The sequence below is a fragment of the Perognathus longimembris genome, chromosome 5, assembly GCF_023159225.1.
Source record: "Perognathus longimembris pacificus isolate PPM17 chromosome 5, ASM2315922v1, whole genome shotgun sequence".
NCBI classification, from domain to species: domain Eukaryota; kingdom Metazoa; phylum Chordata; class Mammalia; order Rodentia; family Heteromyidae; genus Perognathus; species Perognathus longimembris.
The window spans coordinates 50,401,831-50,427,539 of NC_063165.1; the positions used below are offsets into that span (position 1 = coordinate 50,401,831).

Below are 25,709 nucleotides of genomic sequence, written 5' to 3' on the forward strand. Positions count from 1 at the left end.
CATTCATGGCATAAAGACGGGGTCAAGCAAGATTTTTTTTTTTTTACAGTAACAATACAAATGTATTTAAACAAACAAAACCCTCCCAATTGTTCGAAAACAATTATATTTGGAAGGCAAAATATATTTAAAATACATTGACTTACTACTAAATTTCACTGTCAGGTTGCTGACTACTAATGTAAAAGTCTGTATTTAAAAATATCACAAATATCTTATTTAACAGTGAAAATTTCAATATGGTAAGTTTCATTGCAAAGCGACTTTCACCTGAGTAGATTTTGTAATTTAGTGCTCCTATTTTTGGGGGGAAGAAAAAGGACCCACTTTGTAACTGATACTGAGCTTGCAGCTGATCCCTTCAAACTGATCTCCTAAGGGGCCAAGAAATAATCCTCTGTAATGTTACCAAGACACATGACACACCGTCATAGACTTGTTCTGTCATTTTATGAACTCTCAGTATCTGTCATCTGTTTCCACTTAGCTACCCATTCAAGCATTGCAACTCAATTCATTCAGTTCTATACAGCAGTGTCTATATTATATACATGTTTAATTATCAATAGGAAATAGAAAATAAAAATTTACAGTGATTGAGAAAGGTCAGAAAGTGGGATAGGAAGAGTAATACTGTATAATCAGAATATCCTAGTAGCCTACCGGTTCCAATGACAGTTTCTCTTTTATTAGTTGAAATACAAAGAAGTCAAAGGGGATCCCAGGAAAATAACACTATATATCAGAAAATTCAACGTGCTCCACCATCAGGATTTCCATCACACATTTAATTTCTTCTGTACAATTTTTATAAACTTGTTTTTCTTTTCAAAAAATGATCAGACTTCCAGATCAAATTCAGCACTACACAGTACGCCCTTGAAGTAAAATGAGGTTACCTGCTTTATTTGGATACCAAGTTCCCTTCCAGACAGCATTAAAATAAAGACAAGTAAGACTACACAGATAAAATCCAGTATAATTCAAATCCAGCAATGAAAAATTTCCCCCATATTGTTGCAAAATTCTTTCTACTGAAATGCTTTGCTACAATAATAAAAAGCATACATTACATATAAAAGATACCAGTGTACTAAAAAGTGACAGAAGTGGACTAGCAAATCCTTCAAAGCACATTATATAAATGACTAGCATTTAAAAACGTTTCTCCTATAAAATGTAGGTCATATACATTTATAAATTGGCGTTTTTATTTCTAAAGCAGTGATGTGTGTTTAAATAACTTCTGTACAGTATAGTATCTACTCAATTCAAACTACAATAAGTTTGTCTTTCTTTGTATTGAAGTTAAATAAATTTATCTGTTCAGTTGAGAAACCAAGCTTGAAAAATAAGTATCTAAAAATCAAAGTAGAAAGTTCAGAATTGTTGAAATATAGCTATGAAATATGAAGAGAACTATCTATTTCATAATGAAGCTGAAGTCACCTCAAAACTTACGGGCTTGAATCTAAAACAGAAACAAATATTAAAATCCAAAGCAAAGCACAAAGTTAGGTAGGAGTACAGAAGCAAGAAAAAACAAAACAAAAACCAAAAAACCACATCCCTTCCTTCAGTGTGATGGGCACTAAGTTTTGCGGTCTTCCTCCATCTTGCAGAAGAGTGGTAAGGCCATTCAATGCTTAGTGAAAGTGAGTACAGACGAAGCCAGATATAGCCTGTCTCCCCTGCAACTTCAATTATGCTGTGTAAACAGTGTTACGTTCCAATAGGAGGAACAATGGAATTTGCTTATAAAAACTGATTAGAGATAATCATCAAATGAAATAAGGATAATAACTCTGAAATGTTTTTAGAACTTTCCTGATGCTACTTGTAAAGTTAGCACTGCTATGTATTATTGCTTACATACAGTACAACATCATATGCCTTCTAACATAAAGCAGTACTGTGATTTGTTTGTACATATTTACAGATTCTTAAAAACAAGCTGTAAAAACATTACATACTTTCAGACAATACAAATTAGCACATTGGTACTCACTTCAAAACAAATGGAATGCATAACATTAATAAACATCATAAAGGAAGACTCACATGAAAGTCCTTGATTGTCAAGACACGTTTATATATAAACTCTAACTGTGCAGAATTAAAAGATTCAATCATAGGTACATCCTTACTTGATGAACCGTATTTACAGCATGGTATTGCATAAAAAAATAAAATAATGTTTACAGGGTTTTACTTTTTTATCCATTGGATTAAAGAAAGCAACAAACATAACAAGAAATGTTTGTTTGCTTTAATTTGTTTCCTACCAAAGTTTAAGTGAAAAAAGGAAACACACGGTTTTTATTTGCAGAATATAGCAAACACAACTGGAAAATTATTTCCCTGAAATAAAGCAACTTGAAACGGAAAATATTTAAATTAAATTGCAGACTCAAAAATTTTTCTCACTGGTTATAATAGTACTTTTTCAAGTAAAGGTACTGTGAAAACACAAGTTGTAGTTTAAGAGGTTAGTACTACTATGAAATTCAGTACTACAGTAATGCCTACTTTTAAAGTTTCCCGGCTTTTTTTTTTAAACAGCCCTTTAAAAATCCAAATTAATAAAATGAAACAAGTGGCAAAAAGATCTAACCTTGCTGGCACTTTTACAAGTGTGTCTCATCTGTGGAAATGAAAGCCTGCCCTGAGCGTGAGGCCTTTCTCTCTCTCTAGAGGTAAAAGGACCCAACTGCTGGCATCCTCAGCCAGAGCTAAGGAGATGGGATTCCTACCTTATTAGGTAGCACGTTTGTATGTAGATTAAAGAATTTGGGAGCCACTCAACTAATCCAAACCAAATAAAACATATGTGCAATGTAATAATTTAAGTGAACCGGCCCCAACACCTTTGAGATGATGTTTGAGAGATACTACTTCACCTGAAGTGATTGCTTCCCATCTTCAAACATGAAAGAAAGGACCCAAAAAGCACGTCACTCACATTGAACAAAGGTTTAAGGGGTGCGAGAGTGATTTGCTCACTGAGAGAAAATGAGAAACATGGACTACAAAGGCTATCTTTCATATCCTCCATGTTTGAACCAAAAGCAGCACACAAGGCTACTTATTTTTTCCACTAATGCCCAGACAGACATTAAAATAACTTTCTAAACCAAAGTGGGGAAACCCAAACTGTTGAGATGTTTATCATGATGATAATACAAGGTAACTCTGGTAGGCATTTAAAATTTCACAGTAAGAGTGATGACTATATTTTAAATGGTAAGTCAATAAGTTATGCTGGCTAAGTATCAGTTATCTAAAAAATGCTTCTAAACCTGGTAGGAAAGTCTGCCATTATATAGATTTAAAGAAATGTGTTTAAGACAGGAATGCGACACCTGAAATGCTGTTTGCATAACCCCACTTTTAAAGGCCTTCCTTCCTAAGCTTACCCAAACTGCTCGGCAACAGTCACATTCTTAAAACTGTGCTGGTGAAAGTAAACAGAAAGCTTTACACTTGTACCAAGAACTACATCAAGTTTTCAAAAGAATATAATTTTTGATCAGGCTCAATTCAGGAAATAAATGCCTACTCTGAGGAAAATATAAATCCCTATCTAGGGAGAGCACAGTTCCATTTTTAACACCTCACTTGAACGAAGTCTTCCTGCAATTATGTGATGTACAACACAATACACATCAACCTTAAGATCAATAATGGCAGAACTTAAATATTTACTTCAAAGAAGTCTAAAATTCTTGAAAAAATTGACAGCCAACAATGCCATCAAAAGCGAAAACTAGTATTTCAAGAGAAGCTTAATAATGAAGGTATAGGAAACCACATTAAACATAATTTATATTCCTTATCATAAAAACATCAATATATGCAAAATAAACGATGTGAAGTGGGAAGGATGTTCCTTTGTTCCCTTTCTTGAGAACTTCCTTGGGATAACATTAAATAAGAGAAAAAAATAATTTAAATGGATAACATAGTCTCTACTGAAATGAAGAATGAAGACTTACAGGGCCAGTATACAGGTTAAAACAAAAAATTGACAAAGTAAAACTTTTATCTTCCAAGGGTCCTAGTTTTAATTTATCACTAAGTGCACTGTGATAAAGATGGCAGAAGTTTAAAATACAAAAACCAAACAGAACAAATTAAAGAGGACAGAATTAATATAACTAATGTTACTCTTCAAAAATCAAAGCTCTCCAATGTATAACTCAAACCATGGCTCTTCAGAAAAGTATATATGTATATATATAATATTAAAAGCACTATTTATTGTACCATGCTGTATTATTTTAAGACAAAATATAAAAAAAACATTCGTGATATAAGGATAAAGGCTGTAGTTTATTTAGATTTTGAAATGCAACAAAAATTTCCGATCACTCATCTAGCTGAAAAAGAAATTGTAGTTACTGGAATTAGTAAACACTTTTGGTTTGTAAAACTGTAATGAGCAGTGTTCATTAAAAAGTAACTCAAAATAAGCAATTAAAATGCCCACTTTAGTTTTTAGGATAGCTTAGTTATCCAATCTATCAAGAGTCTAGAAAGAGAAGGATTAAACCAGGTTTAACAGTTCCAAAGATACCCCAATTTCTTTTTATTGCCAAAAATTAAAATAGTCAATTATGAGATGATTATGACACAACCATTTCAAACCTAAAAATCTATTTTTTTTTACTTTGAGAGATCAAAAATACCAAATAGATTCTAAGTGCTCTATGTTAACCGAAGTGTATATGTAAAGTAAAATACAATTGAGCTTTAAAACATGGAATATACATTTGTGTAAGCATTATGTTCTTGGGAATGTAATCTACAGAATATTTTTTACTAAACCTTCGAAACCTTGATACTTGCACATGAAAAATCATAAAAAATATCTAGGTACAACTGTACAAAGAAACTGACACTAATATACATACTTTCAAAGAGAAGTGAATGCTTCAACAGTTGTGTGTTTTGGTAAAAGTTTTGAAAGTATGCATATTTTAAAAGTAATTAGGCTTTTAAATAGTGGAGTCTTAGACTATCAGGTTTTTATTACTTTTTTCTTAAAAAAAAACACGTCAATATAATGCAAAATGAAAATCAAGGGTATATGGCATATCATTCTTTTTAAAAGTTGGTTTCTTTCCCCCCAGAGGACAAACTAGTTGATTTAAGCCATACTCTCTTGACATTTAAACTTTAAGTTCACTGTCTGTAAAGTATACTCAGATTCCCTGCTGAAGTGCAATGACTATGCTGAAAAACTTAAAAACAAGTATGAGTAAATTTCACACAATTACTAATCTCCTAAGAATGTACAATGTTATCAGTTAGGAAACAATTGTGTCTTTTTTTTTCCTTTTGAACTTGGTGTAGGTGGAATAGCAAGTTTCTGATCTAAAACAAATAATGCATTGCTTCTATAAAGGTGACATGTAAGGCAGTTCAAAAAATGCTGACTAACCAAACAAAATGCAGTTATTGGATTATCTTGCTATTCATATCAGCTTAACTTATTATAACGCATTGCTCTTAACTCTGTACAGCACTCCATTTTACACAGAGTAACCCCACTCTTGATTAATCTGTTCTAAAGTGCCAGTATTATTTACACTTTTTTTTTTTTTTTTTTTAGCCAAAAGTCTGGCCAGTTGTGGCATCCGGTGAAGATGTCATCCCAGCTCTATTATCATTTACATTCACCAAGGGAAATTCTGAAAATTCAGCACTTGTCCCTGGCCCCCGAAGGTTCACCTGTCCATTGGCAGTGCTAAATTGAGTAGCTATTCCGGCTCTGGATCCATGATATGGAGCACGAAAGGGCTGTTCAAAGGAGCTCATTTGGTAAGCTTGATGGACAGGCTGAGCCTCAGCTTTCTTCTGAGAAGTCACCTGATCCAAAAAGTCCTGTGTTGATGTGGCAGAAGCATGGTTTGTCTCATCACCTGAAAAGGGAAATGAGTGCTGTGAATCACCAACTATTAGTCCAAAGTGGGACTTATCTGGAGTTGTTCTTAGTGGAGAATTCATTCCTGATCGAAAGCTATTGATGGGCATGGCTGCATAGACTTGTTTGTCTATGGAAGAGAATGCTGGTTGATTTGGAAGGGTCTGGTTATCAGTCACGAAGTTAAGGCTTGGGCTATTCAAATAGGCATCATTTTGGCTAGTTCTGTCCAAAGCCTGCTGCAGAAACTTTGAGTATTCCTGCAACATGTTGGCTTTGTCTGATGAGGATGCTTGGGAGCTTGATCCAACGTTCTCTGACTGGGTAACCTCAGGTACTTCTGAAGAATTAATTGATATGCTAGAAGTTACTTCAGTATCTGCAACACTGAAGGAAATCTCATGCTGTCCATTAGCTTTATGGGAATAATGATCCAACAGAGTCTGCAGTACCTCATCTGGAATAACATTTTTGTCATGATTACTTTTAATCTCCACATTCAGAGCCTGTGAGTCTAATATGGATGCTGTGGTGCTTTCATCAATGACACTTGCCACTGCTGCTTGTGTTACAGAAGGCTGGGAAGCTATAGTACCCACGTTCAGAGCATACTCCCTGCTATTGTTACTTGCTGCTTGAAGATACCGCTTCTTCTTCAAAAACTGCATGGCATCATCATAATTAGTACTGCTATGCACAGGTTTACTGGGCCCCTCTTGTAAGGTATCTACCTGATCAATGTCGGCATTGCCTTCTGAGTCCAGTAGAGCTTGTTTATCTACAAGTTCAAATGCATACTTTGAAACTTTGCTCTCTTCATAAGTGGACAAAGGTGAAATTGTTTGACTTTGCTCTAGTGGCTGTTTTAGACTTCTCTTACTATTAATCTTTTTGAGAACCAACTTTGGTGGATGAATTTCTCCTGATGCATCTTCTAAATGCGATCCTCCAACAGAAGAATGTGGCATTTCAACAGCATACTCTGCTACCATGTATTCATCTTTTACCTTAGTACTTGAAGAATAAAGAGGCAAATAATCATTTTTGTCTTTCTTCAGGTCAGATTTGTCCAAACCACTATCTTTGTCCATTCCAGATGACTTCTTTTCAGTTTTCTGCCTTTTCTTTTTTGGCAGTGAGTTATCTTTTGGTGATGTAGAAAAGCCAGAGTCTTCCTCAGATGTTAGAAGGCCACCTTTGATGGCACATCTGCTAAGTTTTTTGTCATGATTTTCATGGCACATACGTTTATGTTTCAATACACGATCTGTTCTGGAAAAATACTGTCGAAATCAGAAGTTGGAAGCAGATTTTTGTCAACAATGAAAAGAAAAAAGAAACAAAACAATAAGTACAATTATATAAATAATCCCAAACTAATTTTCTATTACAAATCTAGTTAATAAGAATTTAAAATCTTTCCAAATAGTTCTAGTAGTAAATAACATCTTCTAATTTATTAGAATTATTTGATTATGTAAGTAGAATAGAATAACTTCCAGCCACCCCTCTTACCTGTAAACAGTATTCACACTGGTAAGGTTTCTCTCCACTATGAGTTCTCTTATGCCTTTCCATATGATATTTTTGTATGAATCTCATACCACATTCATCACAGCGAAATGGTTTTTCACCTAGTACATGATAAAAGGTTTAAAACAAAACAATTATTATAAAATAATTAATTTTTTAAAACCACATACTCTCTTAAATAATGGCTTTTGACAACTGCAATCTGCCCTTTTTAAATGACAAAAGTCTTCCCTATATTAAAGGCTGGAAGCAGGAATACTCCCCTTTCCTCCCTTCTTTCTGTCACGTACATACACAGTATGCTCTCCTGGAGACCAGCACACCCCAGAGTAATACAGACATTCTTCCCATTCAGCAGCTGATATTTCCCGTGTTTTTCTTTTTTTTTGATCATAGCAAACAGTATCTTGAAATTAAAAAAAAACAACAACAACACCTAAATCCTAGGAAAATATTCTTTAAAATCCTATTTATTAAGATATAAAAGGACCTCTGAGACTAAATTTCTAAAGTAATGTTTGTTTACATTGATTCTTTTTCTCAACCCAAACCACCATTTCTCTTATCATCTGGGAAATGAACTGAGTACTATTAACTGGAGCCACAACTGCCCTTACCAACCCCATTGGAACAAAAGCCCTTAAGGACTTCTTAGCTATAAGGAAACATTACTGCGGAGCTCTAAATAGATGTTACTTATAAAAATCACAGTAAGTAATCACAGAGGAGGACCGGAAGTTATCTTAAACAATACTTGTTTGGGAAACTCCTATTTGTACTTATCATATCTTCAACAAAATTTTACTGAATACTGTTCTTCAATCCATAGCACTTTTTAACTCACTATTTGTTGTAGTGAGTTAAAAGCTTATGACATGCTATCTATCCTCAGAGAATTTATGGCACAGTTGAAAAAACAAGATAAACTTATAATGACATCTCACAGAACTATCAAAGTACCTACCCACCTCACATTTTACTGCTTTTGCCTTGATCCATGTTGTTCCTTCAGTCAAGAATTTGGCCTTTGAATGCTCAAGACACCAAATCCACTTTGACACCAAGCCTGAATCCCCTAGGACCCTTCCATTTACCCTCTCCTATGCCACTCACTACTCTTCAGTTCTTTTGTTCTTTTTAATGCCTGTCCTGAGGCTTGAGCTCAGGACCTGGGCATTGTCCTTGAGTTTTTATGCTCAAGGCTACCCCTCTACTACTTGAGCCACAGCTCCACTTCTGGCTTTTTGGTGATCCATGGGAGAGTTCCCCAGTATCAGCCGTCTCAATATCTAGGACTACAAGTGCAAGCCACCAGTGCTGAGCTTAGTTTTAGTCTTTACCAGAGTACATCTCTGTAGGTCAGAACCTAGACTTAACATAGTTCATAATACCTTGTCGATTTAAGCGCCTAATGAATGACACAGCTGATGCTTATTACAGTGAATCACTAGTGAAATAAATGGCACTTGAGCTGGTATGATTTGGAAAAACTTCTTGCAAGTGTTAGAATATAAGCTGGGTAGCACTTGAAAAGAGCTTTCTTGCCAAAATAAGAAAATCTGGGGACAAATAACAGAACTACCAAGAAGTTAAAAAATGGTAGAAATGGGGTCTACGATAATTTAATTTGGCAGCAAGAATATTAATTAAAACTGGAGAATGAAATTTTTGGTAGAAGAATTCAAGGTGGAAAAGATGGCTTTCAAACTGCTCTTGTGCTTCTGCAGAGGTACTGTTGCTGGCACACCAAAAGGTTCAAGGCTTGTCAAGAAAAATTCAGTTTGGGTTTTTTTGTTGTTATTGCTGGCACATGCATGTGTGTGCTCCCACTGGGGCTGAAACTCAGGGTATCATACTATTAGTTGGCTTTTGTGCTCCCACACAGAGATCTACCACTTGAGCTATACTATACCTCTACTTCAAGCTTTTTGTTGATTAACTATAGATTTGACCTACTGGGACTCCAAGCAAAGGTTAGAAGATAAAGCGTTTAACACAATGAATATAGACTAACATAATCATTTTACAGAAAAAGAAATCTTGATGCCCAGAAAAGTTAAAGCACTTTGCCAATAACTAATTAATGAAGTTGGGGCTGGGAATATGGCCTAGTGATGAGGCAAGCGCCTTGTATACATGAAGCCCTAGGTTCGATTCCTTAGCGCCACATATATAGAAAACAGCCAGAAGTGGCACTGTGGCTCAAGTGGCAGTGCTAGCTAGCCTTGAGCAAAAAGAAGCCAGGGACAATGCTCAGGCCCTGAGTCCAAGCCCCAGGACTGGCAAACAATTAATTAAGCAAGAGAAGCTAGGACACAATACCACATACCAAACAAGTTTAGAAATGAGAAAAAAGTAAATGTAAGGTAACAGAAAGTAATCTCAGGCTTAATATTGCTAAAAATGGGGAGAGATTAAATTGTCTGAAGGCAGAGGAACCGGGAGACAAAATACTGAATATGAACACTTTAAACTAATATGGAACCATTACAGTGAATAACAGAGGAATAAGAGAAAGGAAGACAAGGTGTAAATAATGTGGAAAGGCAAAAAAAGTGGTACACATTTTGAAACTGAGAATGCTGACCACAAGTGGCTTATATCCATAACCCTACTCAGGAACCTGAGATCTGAGAATCACCAGTCCAGGCAGGAGAGTCCATGAGACTCTTATCACCAGTTAACCACCAAAACACTAGAAGTGGAGCTGTGGTTCAAGTGGGAGAGTGCTAGTTTCAAGTGGAAAAAGCTAAAGGGTTAGGGATAGCATCCAGGTCATGAGTGCAAGCCCCAATATTAGCACAAATTAAAAAACATAAGAAACTGAGAATGTAGACAACAGAGCCCATTGAAGTTAAAAAGTTAAAGTCATTTTTCAAAAATGAGAAGGGAGAAAAATTCATGAGTTCATTATCACTCATCAATTCTGCCTGATATTCTTGGACTGGAAAATGGCAATATTTCTCAAGATCAAAATATCCAAAACAATCTTAAAGAGAATCAAATTGAAGGATTCACATATCAAGGTTTAAAAAGATTAACTGAAAAACTACAACAATCAAGAAAGATAAAGTGATGTAGTTTAAGGACAAATATATCAAAATACGGAATTCCTATTTTGGAAACCCTTACATTTATAGTGAAAGTTTTTGAAGAAGGTATCAAGGTAATGCAATAAAGAAAGAATAGTTCTGAACAAATTTACCTGGAGAATTTCACACTCATGCAAAAGAACAGAGTTGGACCCTTTCCTTATGTCATGAATAAAAGTAATTCAAAGTGGATCATAAACCTAAATTTGAGGGCTAAAACTATAAAAATAATAGAACAGGATACGATGTCTTCATAACCTTGGCTAAGAATAGTTTCTTAACTACAACAAAAGAACAATTGTTAGGTGTACTCCTGTAGTCCCAGCTACAGGATCATAGTTCAAGGCTATGCCGGGCAAAAATATCAGTGAGATCATATCTTAAAAACAAGCTGTGTTGGAGGTGGGGGTAGGAAGATCTCAGTTGAAGGTTTAGCACAGGCCACGCTAGTATGTAACTACCTGAAAAGTAAACCAGAAGCAAAAGGGTTGTTGGGGGGTTGAGGCTAACTGCAAGCATAAGCCCCTGAAGAGTTCAATCTGCAGACACATACACACACGTGCGTGCGTGCATGCATGCAGATACACACCTGTTGCTTATGGGTTGTGTAATATATGTATTTACATAGTTACACATACAGATACTACTACTACAACACAGGAAAAGAGGGAAGTCTTCCTCCTTCCCCTGTCCCATTTGTTTTGTTTATGGGAAGTTTTTATTCCAGTTTGATACAGCATACAAAAAACTAAATAAATAATTATTTTTCTGTTTCCCTCTTTTTGTGCCAGTAGTAGTAGTGCTTAAACTCAGGGCATGTCACTATTCCCTTAGCTTTCTCTCTCAAGGCTGGTGATCTACCACTTGATCCACATTCCTTTTTCCTTGTTAATTGGAGATAAGAAGCTTTGAGCTGGGATCCTTAGCTCTCAGCCTCTTGAACAGCCAAGATCACAGGCAGGAGCCACTGGCACTCATCTCCCTCTTTCTTCTAAAAGGACAGCAAATAAGTATACATTAATAAAAAACATTTATTAACTGTCCTTATTTTTCTTCAGTTAATATTATGTGTTGGAGCTCTAATTCATAAAAAGAGCTGTAAGTTATTTTTCTGACAGCAGATACTTTGCACTAATGGAAAATTACAGTACACTGTAACTTAACCCATCTCCTGTTATTTCCAAATAGAAATATTTTTAAAGTACACTAACTCATATACTACATTAAAAATATAATGGGCTGGGAATATGGCCTAGTGGCAAGAGTGCTTGCCTCACATACATGAAGCCCTGGGTTTGATTCCCCAGCACCACATATACAGAAAATGGCAAGAAGTGGCGCTGTGGCTCAAGTGGCAGAGTGCTAGCCTTGAGCAAAAAGAAGCCAGGACAGTGCTCAGGCCCTGAGTCCAAGCCCCAGGACTGGCCACAAAAAAAAAAATAAATAAATAAAATTAAAAAAAAATAAAATAAAAATAAATATATTAACTCATTTCTGTAATCCTAGCTACTCAGGAAGCTGAGATCGAGCATCGTTGGTTTGAAGACAGGGCAGCAAAGTCCTGGTGATGACTCTTATCTACAATTATCCACTCAAAAACTGGAAGTAGAGCTGTGGCTTAAAGTGGTAGAGCTCTAGCTTTGAGCAAAAGAGCTCAGGGACTGCACCTATATACCCTGAGTTCAAGCTCCACAACTCACCAAAAGCCAATAAAAACAAACAAACACATACATACATTAACTCATACTACAAGACAGATTCCTAGAGATAGAATTATTGACCAATATATATCTTGTGATTCTGAAACATATTACTGAATTGGTCTCAGATGTCATACATACTTCCACTAGCAATGAGTGAGTTTCCCTATAATCTCACCACTTGTTGTCAAACTGATTTTTTAAAATTTGTGCTACTGAGTTTTGAACTCAGGCCTTGAGCTTGCTAGGCCTCATACTCTACTACTTGAGCCACAAACTTTCTGATGACTGCATATCTAAAAATTGATTTAAAAAAAACACCTTAGTATGAGGTCAAGCCAATTTATATTTCATTTTTTTCTGTGAACTATCATTTCATTTTCACTTCTTTCTTTTGAGGGAAAGAGGATGGTCTTGAACTTTCAATCGTTTCAGCTTCTCAAAAACTAGAAGTGCACCCTTGCATCACCATACCTGGCTCAGTCTTTTTCTTGATAACTTTTTTTTTTCTCCCTAAGGGGGTTGGTCCATTGTCCACAGTAAGTTTTATGATTGTTTCCTATTGTTTTGCTCATATATACATACGTATATATATATATATATATGATCTGAGATGTTATTAAAAAAGGACTTCTTTACTCCAATCCATATTTTCACACACATAGTTGTAATCACTTTTCTTTCTTTCCAGTTGCAGCTTGAACTTGGGGCCTGGACACTTTCCCTGAGCTTTTTGCTCAAGCCTAGTTAGTGCTCTACCTCTTCAAGCCACAGTGACACTTCTGGTTTTCTGGTGGTTAAGTGGAGATAAGATTCCCACAGACTTTCCTACTTGGGCTGGCTTTGGACTGTGGACTCAGATCTCAGCTTCTTAGGAAGTTAGGAAGAAGCATAGAGGCAGAAAAGTGCAATAGACAAGATCTTCCTTCAAGTAGGTCCCATATAACTACTTTGTTGCCTCTTAGTAATGTCATAATATGAAACCAATAAAGAATTAATCCAACAACTGGATTGATCCAATATACAAGCCTTTTCGGGGTAATTAACTAGTAACACCAGGTGTCTTACTGGGATTTGCTTCCTTTTCCTTCTAATTCCTCAGTGCAGACAGATTCTGTAAGTAAACTATGTTTAAAGCTTACCAGTGACCTTCTGATGTTGTTAGGAGAAAACAAAAACTGAGTCCTTAAGTAGCCTCTGCCGTTCTCTCCAGTCTTGCTCACAATTTCCCCTCTGACTTCAGCTACTTCAGCTCTAATCTAAGTGCTCTTGTTTTATTTATTTAATTTTATTTATTTTTTTGGCCAGTCCTGGGGCTTGGACTCAGGGCCTGAGCACTCTCCCTGGCTTCTTTTTGCTCAAGGCTAGTACTCTGCCACTTGAGCCACAGTGCCACTTCTGGCCATGTTCTGTATGTGTGGTGCTGGGGAATCGAACCCAGGACTTCATGTATACAAGGCAAGCACTCTTGCCACTAGCCCATATTCCCAGCCCAGTGTTCTTCTTTTAATTCATAAAAACTATTTTGCCTTTCCTTGCTTGTAGGGTTTTCTTCTAAACGTCTCTGTAAAATTTCCTCAAATTAGTGCTTAAGGCATTTAACATTCAAGAAATTTTATTTATTAGCAACTAAAATATAAAAGAAAACTTTTAATGAAGAATTTAATAAAATCTATGTTGAAAATACTTATGCTGATATCTATGAAAATTTTGTTTAAGTCTAGATAATCAGTTGACAATAAATAGAAGCTTCTGACTAGCTTAAAAAACGATAAAAGATAGACAATAAAAGGTTTAAATAAAATAAATATTGAATTGACCAAAAATATTGAATTGACTGTTAAGTACTGTTGGGAGTTGGAGGCTCATGCCTGTAATCCTAGCTGTTCAGGAGGTCTGAGATTTGAGGATCACATTTCAAAGCCAGCGCAGGTAAGAGACTTGAATTAATTACCAAAAAGCCAGAAGTAGAACTGTGGCTCAAGTGGAAGAGCAAAAAGGCTCAGGGACAGTGAGTGCCGAGGCCCTGAGTTCAAGCCCCAGGACAGGCACACACCACAAGTACTACACTGGGGCTGGGAATGCAGCTTAGTGGTAGAATGCTTGCCTAGCATGCCTGAAGCCCTGGGCTTGAGTCCTCAGCACCACATAAACAGAAAAAGCCGGAAGTGGTGCTGTGGCTCAAGAGGTAGAGTTCAATCCTTGGGCAAAAAGAAGCCAGAGACAGTGCTCAGGCTGTGAGTCTTAAGTCCCAGGACTGGCAAAATAAACAAACAAACAAACAAACAAACGCCACATTTCTAGTCTTTTTTCCTTCCTGTAGTTATTTTTCAGGTAGAGTCTCACATTTTTGTCCAAAACCAGGCTCAGACCTCCATCCTCTACTTATAACTTCCCTCGTGGCTGGAATGACAGGCATATATCACCATTGTCTTGCTTACTGAGATGGAGTCTTTTGGGCCAGGCTGACCTCAAAATATAATTTTCCTGATTTTTGCTTCCCAAGTATCTGCGATTACAGATGTGGATCACTATGCCTCAACATTTCTTTCTTTTGTTTTTTGGGGGAGTGCTGATTCCAGAGCTTGAACTCAGGCTATCCCTGAGCTTTTTTGTTCAAGGTTAGCACTCTACCACTTGAGCCATTGCTTCATTTTTTTTTTTTTTTTTTTTTTTGGCTTTTTAGTGGTTACTTGGAGATTAGAGTCTCATGAACTTTCCTGCCAGGGCAGGCTTAGAACAGTGATCCTCAGATCTCAGCCTCTTCAGTAGCTAGGATTATAAGTGTAAGATATCACATCTGGCTTTCAATAGTTCTTAACTGTGAGAAACTATGTTTTATAAATATGTTATATAAACTGCTCTGATGATGTTCTATCTGTAAAACAGAGATCTCAGAAACAAAGATTAGATGAGATCATGTAAAGTTAAGAACAAAGCATAACACTTTAAACTAGTTCAGTAAATGTTAGTTATTAACAGAAATGAAGATGAAGATAGTAAATGACAATCGTATTTACATATTGGGTATACTTATAACCCAGTGAGTAGGCTATACATCCAAAATGAAAATGTCCTTAAGCTTAATAATAAGCTTCATCAAAGATGAAAATTATTGTAACAAATCTATGTATTAGAAATCATATATCTTATAATTTTGCTCAGAACTTTAGAGAACATGAGAGTATCTTCCAATGAAGGACTTTATCAGACTAAGGTGTCATGAAAATCAGGTTATAAAACACAATTGAAAGCAGCCACAGTCTCTCGGACTTTCCTGCCCAGACTGGCTTTCAATTGTGATCCTCAGATCTCAACCTCGAGTAGCTAGATTACAGGCCTGAGCCACAGATGCCCAGCAAGATATTATATTTGTAGGCAACAAAGTTTTTAAAACTCACTTTCCTAGTATAGAATTGTTTTATTCCCCAGGAATCAAGAACACAAAAAATTATCTTTAAGAAAAATTGGCAATGTTTGTCCATTTTAAAAAATAACAGGTTGAAATCAGACATGGTAAAAATACACCTGCAATCCTAGTACTCAAGAGATTGAGACCAAAGGTTCATAAATTTGGGGCCATTCTTGGTTACACAGCAAAACTCAGTCATTTAAAAATAAAAATGAATGAATGAATGAATAAAAACATATTGGGGTTATTACTTCCTCCAAGAAGGAAGTAAAGACTACTTCTTGCTTTTCTACGTTTTCTTTTGCAGAAGTGTAAAATACTATACACAAATAATGACTATATTTAAACTGGTCTAATCCTAAAGTTCTTACACTAAAAAGCTAGTAAGAAGAGAACTTATTTCTTGAAGGCTTCTGTAGGGTTTAGACTTCTAGCTTATGAAGTAGGCAACACTGAAAAATACAAATTACTTACAGTAATAGCAAAATTGTAAAAAAACAAAAAAACAACCACTATTCACAGTTCATCTAGGAACCATGAGGGAAAAGAACAAAATAAAAACCACTGACCTATTCAGAAGTCAACTGTAGATGAAATAGCCATTTCTGCCAGGCACCAGTGGCTTCACACCTGTCATCCTAGCTAGATAAGGCTGCGTGAGATAAAGAGGATCACAGTCTAGGCAAAAAAGTCCAGGTGATTCCATCTCAAGGAAAGAAGCAGAGTGAAGTACACAACTGTCACCCTAGCTATGGGAAGCCACAAACTGGCCATTCACATTACAGGCATACACACCTGGTCAGGAAATGAGTCTTCTGTGTAAAAAACTTTTAGTGCAAAAAGTATGGTTCAGCAGCAGAGCACCTGCCTAGCAATACAATACTCTGACTTCAACCCAGTGGGGCAAGAATTATGATAAGAAAACCATTTCCATATTTATTTTATTTTTTGCCAGTCCTGGGGCTTAGACTCAGGGCCTAAGCACTGTCCCTGGCTTCCTTTTTGTTCAAAATTAGCACTCTACCACTTGAGCCACAGCACCACTTCTGGCTTTTTCTATTTATGTGGTGCTGAGGAATTGAACCCAGGGCTTCATGCATGCTAGGCAAGCACCCTACCACTAAGCCACATTCCCAGCCCTTATTAATAGTTTTGTAGAGCAAAACCCAAACCTGGTTTCTGAAAATTTTATCTCCTTGGCAAGCTGTCTATGCCAGTGCTTTAGCAATCATAACATCAAGGGCTCACAGTGCAGATACCATGTTAACCACATAAACTGATCCACTTCCTTCATCTCACAATGTAAGAGTTGAGCTCTAACAATATCTATAACCTTTTCTTTCAATATGATGTCCTTGTTTATGCTGATAGAACTAAAACACCAGGACTTTGAAGAACATGAAGAGAAAGCTATTTTTTTAAATCAATAACTGACCTATATTGAAAGAAATACAAACTGTAGAATTAAGTTAGTCAAAGGTGAAACAACATTCTCTCCAACCCCACTCCACTAGCCTAACCAGTTAATAAAAAACAATAATGCCATTATTCAGCTTTTTAGCATGGCTATGCGTATTACATTCAAGAGAAGAGGATCCATATATGTTTTCAGATGTAGAGAATACTAGCTCTGGAGAATACTAGTTCCTCCTTATATAGAAGAGTTGTATGTATCTAAGTAGTGAAGACCTGAAAAAGAATCTTTTTTTTTTTAAAGAAACCTAGTAATTATGTGTAGTTTTGAATAATCTGGCTTATTTTCAAATTTTCTTTTATTTCAGGGGGAGAAAACTCACAAATCATTTCTATAAACTTCCTTATAAATTAGAAATGGTTCCATAACATTTTTATTAAATCTAATAAAAAATTCGGAAAACTGCTACAATTATTTAAAAAATGTAATTTTCCATACCAGAATATCAGATTTCTATAGCAATTTATTATTTAGAAAAATTCGGAAAAATCAAAGTAAAATTAAAAGTTGCACTGATTTTTTTTTTTTTGTGTGTGTGGCCAGTTCTAGGACTTGGACATAGGGCCTAAGCACTATCCACTTCTACTTCTTTTTTTTTTTCTCTTAAGCCACAGTGCCATTTCCAGCCTTTTCTGTTTATGTGGTGCTGAGGAATCCAACCCAGGGCTTCATGTGTGTTAGGCAAGCACTATACTGCTAAGCCACATTCCCAGCCCGCACTGAAGGTTTTTTGTTGTTGTTTTTAAATCCTCAGTCCTTTCCTTACCCTGACAATGAAGGTAGCATTTTCTTGCAGCAAAATGGTCAGTCACAAGGTAAGGAGAATACAATAGATCAGATGTTGTTCTAAATTATTATATATACATTTTAAAGATAGGAAGAAAAAGCCACCTTACATAAAAAATAGTTATGGGATCTGAGGGGAGGAGATTCCATGTTCCCCCAAGAGTCCACCACTCAGAGACAGTCTCAAGCAAAAAGATGGGTTTATTGGAGAGGTGTAAAGCGAACTGACCGGACAGGGATGCAGACTAGGGAGCTGAACTGTGACAGTGAAAAGAGGGCTGACAGGCCAGGGACACACACAGTGCAGATTCAGGAGCAGTCCTCAAATTGGGGGTTTATAAAGGTAAAAATGTAGCACATATGTAAGGGCTTGACAGAGAGGGTAGAGCAAGCAACAAACCAGTTAAGCAAGCCATTTACAGAAGCAGAATTTTGGGGTCAGGTTGACCTAATCTACTCCCCCCAACATTTCCTACCATGTATCCCTAATCAAGATGGAATCAGCTGTACTCCCTACAACAATTACCTTCTCAAAAGCAAATTTGCTATTGACACTGAAGGGCATACTTTAGTAAATTGCTGAGTATTGATTATGAACATGAAGAAAATGATCAGTTGGAGTTACTGTCTTCAACCTTAGCTTCAAGTCCTTACCTTTTCTCTCATAAACCCAAATATGCCCTAAGCAAATAATCTATAATATTCACTAATTGCTATATAATTACTAAAAAATAGCAATCCTGAGGATTTTTGTACTGTGAGAGTTTCCAGAGCCTTAATTTAAACAAATAAAGCTTTAACCAGAATTTTAGGATTCAACCTCTAGACAAGAAAGAACATCCCCTAAACAGTTATTTAATAAAGAAGCCCAAATCTATGAATAGTTAAGTAACAGCTGTCCAGGGCAAGTTAAGAAATGTTTTACTATTTGAAAACGACATTAGGTTATACTCTTTGCTGCTCAGATCAGCCAAGTAGGTAATGTTTTTCATCCATGTTGAAAATGGAGCAGAGAATGGGTTTGGGGTTGAGGGACTAGTAGATATTATAACAAGAGCTAAGGGGATGCAGAAGGCCATAAAAAAAAATGAGGCCTTTCAGAGAGAGGGCTTTCCTTACTACACAATCTTAGAGGATCAGCGGATAGGTAGCCTGCTACTGGCTTAACAATTTAAAAGTGGAGGACAGGGTAAGGGTGTGTGCACTTTGACACAAACAAAATTTAGGGCACTACTCTCCTGCCAGGAATAAAAACCATTTATAACACTGGGGAAAAAAGGCACCAAGGACAGAACAATATAGGTGATAAGAATATTGTTTTGGGTTCTACATATATAATCCCAAATAGATTTAGCTTATAGTTTATTTGACACCTTAATGTCTTTAGAAATAATCTACAAAGGGAGCAAAAAATATAAAGAAGGTTCTGACTAGGAGGTACATTGGGAAGAGCAAGATGCTGGGGAAGAATCCAGTTTGTCTTCAAAAGAAACTTTTCATTGCCACAAAATCCCAGTGACTGCTTTGCCATCATTCCTCTAAAGTCCTCATCTTCTTCTAAACTAATTTCTGAAAATAAGAGAACTCTGGTCTCCTTTTAAATGTTACTAAACAAGCATAAAGGCAGAGCCATACTTGGATTATTGGTAGAGGGGAAAAAAGACAAGGAAAAGAAAAAGAAAGACTCAAAAAGGTCAAAAGTTGTATTTTTTTTTAAACTTCTGGACCCATTCTTTCAGTCAATGTACTGTACTCTAGAATCACAGAGCCTTGAGCTGGAATCTTAGCTCATCATCTACTAGAATATATATAAAAGTTTCAACTTCTATGTGCTTCTCCTACTTCCTCATCTACCAAATGGAATACTAATAGCTTCTGCCCTTTAGTACTAATGTGAGATTATTTAAGAAAACATTTAACTGAAATTTAGAGAATTCTTAATAAATGTTGACTACCCTGCTTATCTTAAATCAAAGATTCCTCCATGGTCTGTTTTCTTAATCAGTGGAATTACAAGATGGTGACCAGCAGTTTAGAAAGAATAACTGGCTTGGCATGGTGGTCGATACCTATAATTCCAACATTCAGGAGGCTGAGGCAGGAGGATCACAGTTCCAGGACAGATTAGGTTACATAACTACTGTTTCAAACAACAGAAAACAGGCCTCTCACTACAAACACATATACACAATCTCTTTCCCCCCAAATACACACAAGACTTCACAATAAGGATATTGGAGTGTAGTAGTATTGTCTCAAAAAACTTCTTTTTCAGATCCAAAACCACTTACCGATTGCTCACAAACATTGACTGTATTTTTAACTTAGCCTCCCGCTGCTTTACTGTGAGGCCTTCCCTAAGTACCTTTCAACGAGTATCATACTTGGAGTACTTCGTAAAGACCCACAACACTTAATCACACTGTGTTTGTCTACGTAGCTACATCTCTAAAAAAAATTGCCTTACATCCTCTCTGTAGAAAACACTAGAGGTTCTGTAAATTTTTGTTGAATAAATGAACGGAACACCAAAACCTAGTAGGTAGGTATTCACAGAAGAAAATATTTAACTAATTTTATTTATCTGGTAAGGTATTATTACAAACATTTGAATTTAGTTGCAAGTCACATAAAATTACTTTCTCCTACAGTATATTCCCTTCCATCTGAAAGTGACAAATATTCACTTAAAAAAACTGAAACTAGCCAGGCTCACACCTGTAATCCTAGTTACTCAGGAGGCTGAGATCTGAGGATCATAGTTTGAAGCCAGCTTTGGCAATAAGCCTGTGAGATTCTCCACTCAACAGCCAAAAAAGCTAGAAGAACTTTCTATCTAGTGGTAGAGCTCTAGCCTTGAGCAAAAGAAGCTCCAAGACAGCACCCAAGCCCTGACTTTGTTTCCAGGACAGAAACAGGAAAAAAAAAAATCGGAAACTAAGTAGAAACTCACATGTAACCCTAGCCACTCAGGAGGTTCAGATCTGGAGGATCATGGTTTCAAGGCCTGTCTAGAGAGAAAAGCGCATGAGACCATCTCCAATTAACCAGCAAAAGGCTGTGTTGGAAGCATGGCTCAAGTGGTAAGAGTGCTAGCTGAGTAAGCAAGCCAAGAAAGTGAAAGGAACTCTGTTCAAACCCTGGTACTGGGAAAAGAAAAATAAAGCTGAAAACTTCCACCCAATACACACACATATTGTATAGTTGCAGCTGTTAAAGCAGATCAGTCACATTCATGCGTCTTGGATATTGCAGGAATGGGGATGAACTTAGGGCTTCTAAGCCATGCCCCGTAGTTCTTTTGTTTGTTTTTTTTTTTTTTGTTTTTTTTTTTTTTCAGGTAAGGGCTTGTACTTTTGCTGGGGTAGCCTTGAAATGCGACCATCCTTCTGCCTTCCTTGTGGCTGGGAGCTGTGTGTCGACACACGTCATCATACCCAACTTTTTGTGAGACAGAACTCATTAACTTTTTGCACAAGCTAGCCTCAAACCATGATCCCCTTATCTCTACCTCCTGAGTACTGAAATTATAGGTGCCCACTACTAAGTTTGGTCCCCACATTCATGCTTCTCTTTAGGGACAAGAAAAGCTGAAAACAAAATATTAGGCAGAAAAGAGGACAAGCTGTCCAAGGATCCCCTTCACACATTCTGCATATTATGAGAACACATCTAAATAACTAAGTACTTAATACAAACAAATGAGAAGAGAACAGAAGAGAAGAGAAGGAAAGAAAACGCCCAAAGAAATAACCTCTTTTATGCTTAGAGGCATCAACAGTCTTCCAAAGTCAATCTTAACTTAAAATTTTAAGGTATAAATTATTTTATAGTGATCTTCCAAAACAAATTTTAAGTCATTAACAACATGACTGAGAAACTGGAAGTTCCTAATCTTTCAAGATTCTATCTCTGTTGATAAAGTAAGCTTCATAATGAAATGGAGGAAAATGGGAAGGGAGGAGAACATTAATACTATCCTTAAGGGTCAAGGCAATTAGTTCACAGACTGATAATTTCACTTACCCTGAACCTGTTAAACACTTACAGAAACAAACAACTATTTCTGAAAAGTTTCCTTTGTTACTGAAAATATACATATTAGGTAACTGTAAAATGCTACTTCAAAGTAACTTACTGGGCTTGGACATTAAAGAACTGACTTCAAAAATTAATAATGATTTACAGAAGAGAAAATTAAGCTGTGATGATCTTAAGAAATAAAAACCTTTTAGTGGCAACAAGTTGTTGCTACTTAACTGAAAACTCTTCCCTACTTCTGAAATACTCATTTTAATGACCTCAGTACAGGTAGCAACACTCACCAGTATGGATCTTCTCATGTCTCTGCAGCAGGTACTTCTGTATGAAACGCATGTCACATTGACTACATTGAAATGGTTTTTCACCTTAAAATAATTTCACATCCATAAATTAGTTAATGGGTAAAACAACAGTTTTAAGTTACTATTTCTAAGGAAATATAAATCTTAGAAGCTCAGATTTTATAAGATTTTAATACATTCACATACTTTTAAAATATTTTTCATTAACAAGTTTACTTGCTCTTGAATTTTCCTCCAGTATTAAAAAAAAAATCATATTCTCACAGTCACAAAATGAGTCAAAGAAAAAGAAGAAAATAATTCAAAATAGAATTTAAAAATCACAAGTTGAGAAAGCACTTGAACCGATTAGAATATATAAAACCTTAACTGTCTCTTGTTCCTATCTGGAGGAAGACATGCCCATTCCATTCTCTGTTCTGATGGCTAACCAGGCCTTTTTGCCCTTTCAGCTTTTCTTCAGAACCATCTAAACACCCCTTTAGAAAAATAATCCTGTCTGCTTTAAATGTTCCCTCTCAAATGAAGTCATTCTTCTTAAGAGCAGTATTGTTTTGGTCTATTCTATGCTGAGAAGCCTTAAATATTCAATCCTGAAATATTCCAACCTTCATATTCTGTCTCCTTCCCTTCAAGCAACAAACTCTTTGTTTTGTTTTTGTTTTTTTGCCAGTCCTGGGCCTTGGACTCAGGGCCTGAGCACTGTCCCTGGCTTCCTTTTGCTCAAGGCTAGCACTCTGCCACTTGAGCCACAGCGCCACTTCTGGCCATTTTCTGTATATGTGGTGCTGGGGAATCGAACCCAGGGTCTCATGTATACGAGGCAAGCTCTCTTGCCACTAGGCCATATCCCCAGCCCCAAGCAACAAACTCTTAAAATAATCTACCCACCGGTTCTGGTGGCTCACACCTGTAATCCTAACTATTCAAGAGGCTGAGATCTGAGGCTCTCAGTTTGAAGCCAGCCCGGGAAGAAAAGTCCATGAGACTCTTAGCTCAATAAATTACTACCCCCCCCCCCCCAAAAAAAAGGCCAAAAGTCAAGCTGTGGCTCAAAAACAAAAAACAAAATGCTTGCCTTGAGCAAAAGGGGTCAGGGACAGCACTCAGGTCCTGAGTTAAGCCCTAGTACCATCACCAAAAAAAAAAAAAGGCGGGGGGGGGGGTGGTCTATCCAAGTCTCAAATTGGTCACAACCCATTAGTGATCTGACACTTTCATTTTGCTTTCTAAAAAATTATTTGTAATCTCTTTGCTATTTATTCCAAAGACTTTCACAATTCAGCTAACCTTCTCACAGTGTGACACTGTTGAACACAGCCTCTTTAGGACTGTCTCTTCTTTTTGGCTTTTGGGACACCATTGTATTTTTTCCACCTTTATTAATTCTGTCTCCTACTCAATTAATATGGCTAGCTTGCTTACCCAGGTCTGTGGTCAGTTTTTAGTTCTATTCTCAACAACTTTATAAATTCAGCTATCATTTTTTCATATTTGACTTCTAAATTCATATTATCATGCGCAGAAAAAGGAATACAGGTTTTAAGCATTTCCCTAGCTCAATGGAGTACTCTAAGGCAAATAATATCCAACTAAGACTAATTTTACAGATAATGTTAATTATTTTCTTATCTAAAGGTTTCCCTGGTTTCTTCCCAACTCTGAAATGATTAGCAATGCCAGGCTAGCTATACTCTTTACATGACAGTTACACAGAGATCATAAAACAAAGACAATAATTTTAATGGCTATATGCCCATTAATTCAATACCTGTATGAATGAAGACATGTCTCTGTAAGTGATAGTTCGTTCTAAAGGCAGCATTGCAGTGCTCACAAACATGAGATTTAGGGGTTTTCAAACCAAGTGATCCATCCTCATTAATTGTAAGGATCTAGTATATTTTTTTAAAAGGCAAAACAAAATAAAGAAATTTTAAAAATTAAACACTAATTTAAAAAATTATAATATAAACAATGGTTACCAGAGATTATAAAGTATTTTTCACAAATAATCTTGAAAAGACCATTAGAACTTATCCTTAATTTTAGGAAAGTAAAACATAACACAATAAATAAAAATCATTAGTAAAATCTTGGAAGCTCATTAAGTAATATCTCACCATTCTGACCTTCCTCTGTCATGCTGGTGGCTAACAGAGTTCTTCCCTAAGTATTCTCTGCTAGAATAAGCATAGTTACAGTTATAGTTTCAAACTCTCATCTATGTAAAGTCTTATGTTTTAGATATGGTCTAAATAAAAAAAAATAATGAATACAACGTAATATTAAGTGGCTATGAAAATACCTTGAGAAAACCATATACTTACATGGAAAGAACATCAAGTTTTGTTTTAAAAAAGTGAAGTTAAAAAAGTGAGGCTTATAACCCATGTGTAATTTTTATTAATTTCTGTACACAAAAGAACACATATAAGAAGATATATGCTTATATATGCATATAAACTATTTTAGAAGGATATTTATCTATACATATGTGCAAACACATTATAGACATTTATATAATGTACACAACCTTTGTTGTAATGCTTGTTGAACTGGATAAGAGATACAGCTGGGAGATTTTATACTACATACTTATAACATTTTTTGAACCATATCAATGCTTTATTATACTATTTTTTTAAGAGAAAATAAAGTTTCCTTGTGATTCTAAGTAGAATCTGGAATTTTCAGCCTACTTATCTCTAGAATTATTCTAAAGCTACCATAAACATATTTCTAAAAATATTTGTTGGATTAATAGGTGACAAGATGAGAAAGAAAGAAATTAATCTTATCTTCTTGGGATTGAGAAATTTTTGTTATCAGGATAATTAACAGAGAGCAGTTTTCAGCCTCATATATTCTAATTTATCGACAACTTTTCAACATGCAATAATAGACTACTTCTTATTATAGACAAGAGGCAGAGAAAATACTAAGATTCCCTTTTTAATTACGGAAGACAGAGAAATGGAAAAAAAAAAAAAGGTATGACGAAGCAAAGGAAACTGGAAGATAAGATCAAGAAGAGGATGGCCCCCTTGAGAAAAACAAGACTGGAAGGGAAGCATACAGAATGCAAGCTAAAGAAATGGTCCACTATAGGGAAAAGAAACATGGGAAGAAATATAAAAGACTATGGAAACTGATTAGGCCTGAAAATATACAACTATGACCCCCTCCAACCTTGAAAAGGGTATGAGTTACTAAGGAAAACAGGGTTTAATCTTTACCTTTTTTTTTTTTTACTTAAAACTGAGGAAAACACTTCTGCCTATACTATATGCAAATGAACTACAATTATTATGCAAATTATAAAGGACTTTTGGGCTCTGGGCAAACTGCCAATATGGTCAACAATGCTTCAAACTTTATGCACCCAAGTCCTAGAAGGAAAACAGTTGGCAGGAGAATGGAAGTGGGTGTCACGGTTT

General features: G+C 36.0%; 1 protein-coding gene across 4 annotated transcripts in view; it reads right to left on the bottom strand.

Moving 5' to 3' along the window:
* Positions 1-305: 305 nt before the first annotated feature.
* Znf148 (zinc finger protein 148) overlaps positions 306-25,709 on the bottom strand; it is a 104,130-nt gene continuing 78,726 nt past the window's right edge. For all 4 annotated transcript variants that reach the window (XM_048346802.1, XM_048346803.1, XM_048346804.1 and 1 more), the window contains 4 exons: positions 24,041-24,164; positions 22,249-22,332; positions 7,442-7,560; positions 306-7,209 (listed from right to left, as the gene is read on the bottom strand). In XM_048346802.1, the coding sequence (XP_048202759.1) occupies positions 5,611-7,209; positions 7,442-7,560; positions 22,249-22,332; positions 24,041-24,164 (1,926 nt within the window). In that variant the 3' untranslated portion in view covers positions 306-5,610. The remainder of the gene's footprint in view (positions 7,210-7,441; positions 7,561-22,248; positions 22,333-24,040; positions 24,165-25,709) is intronic.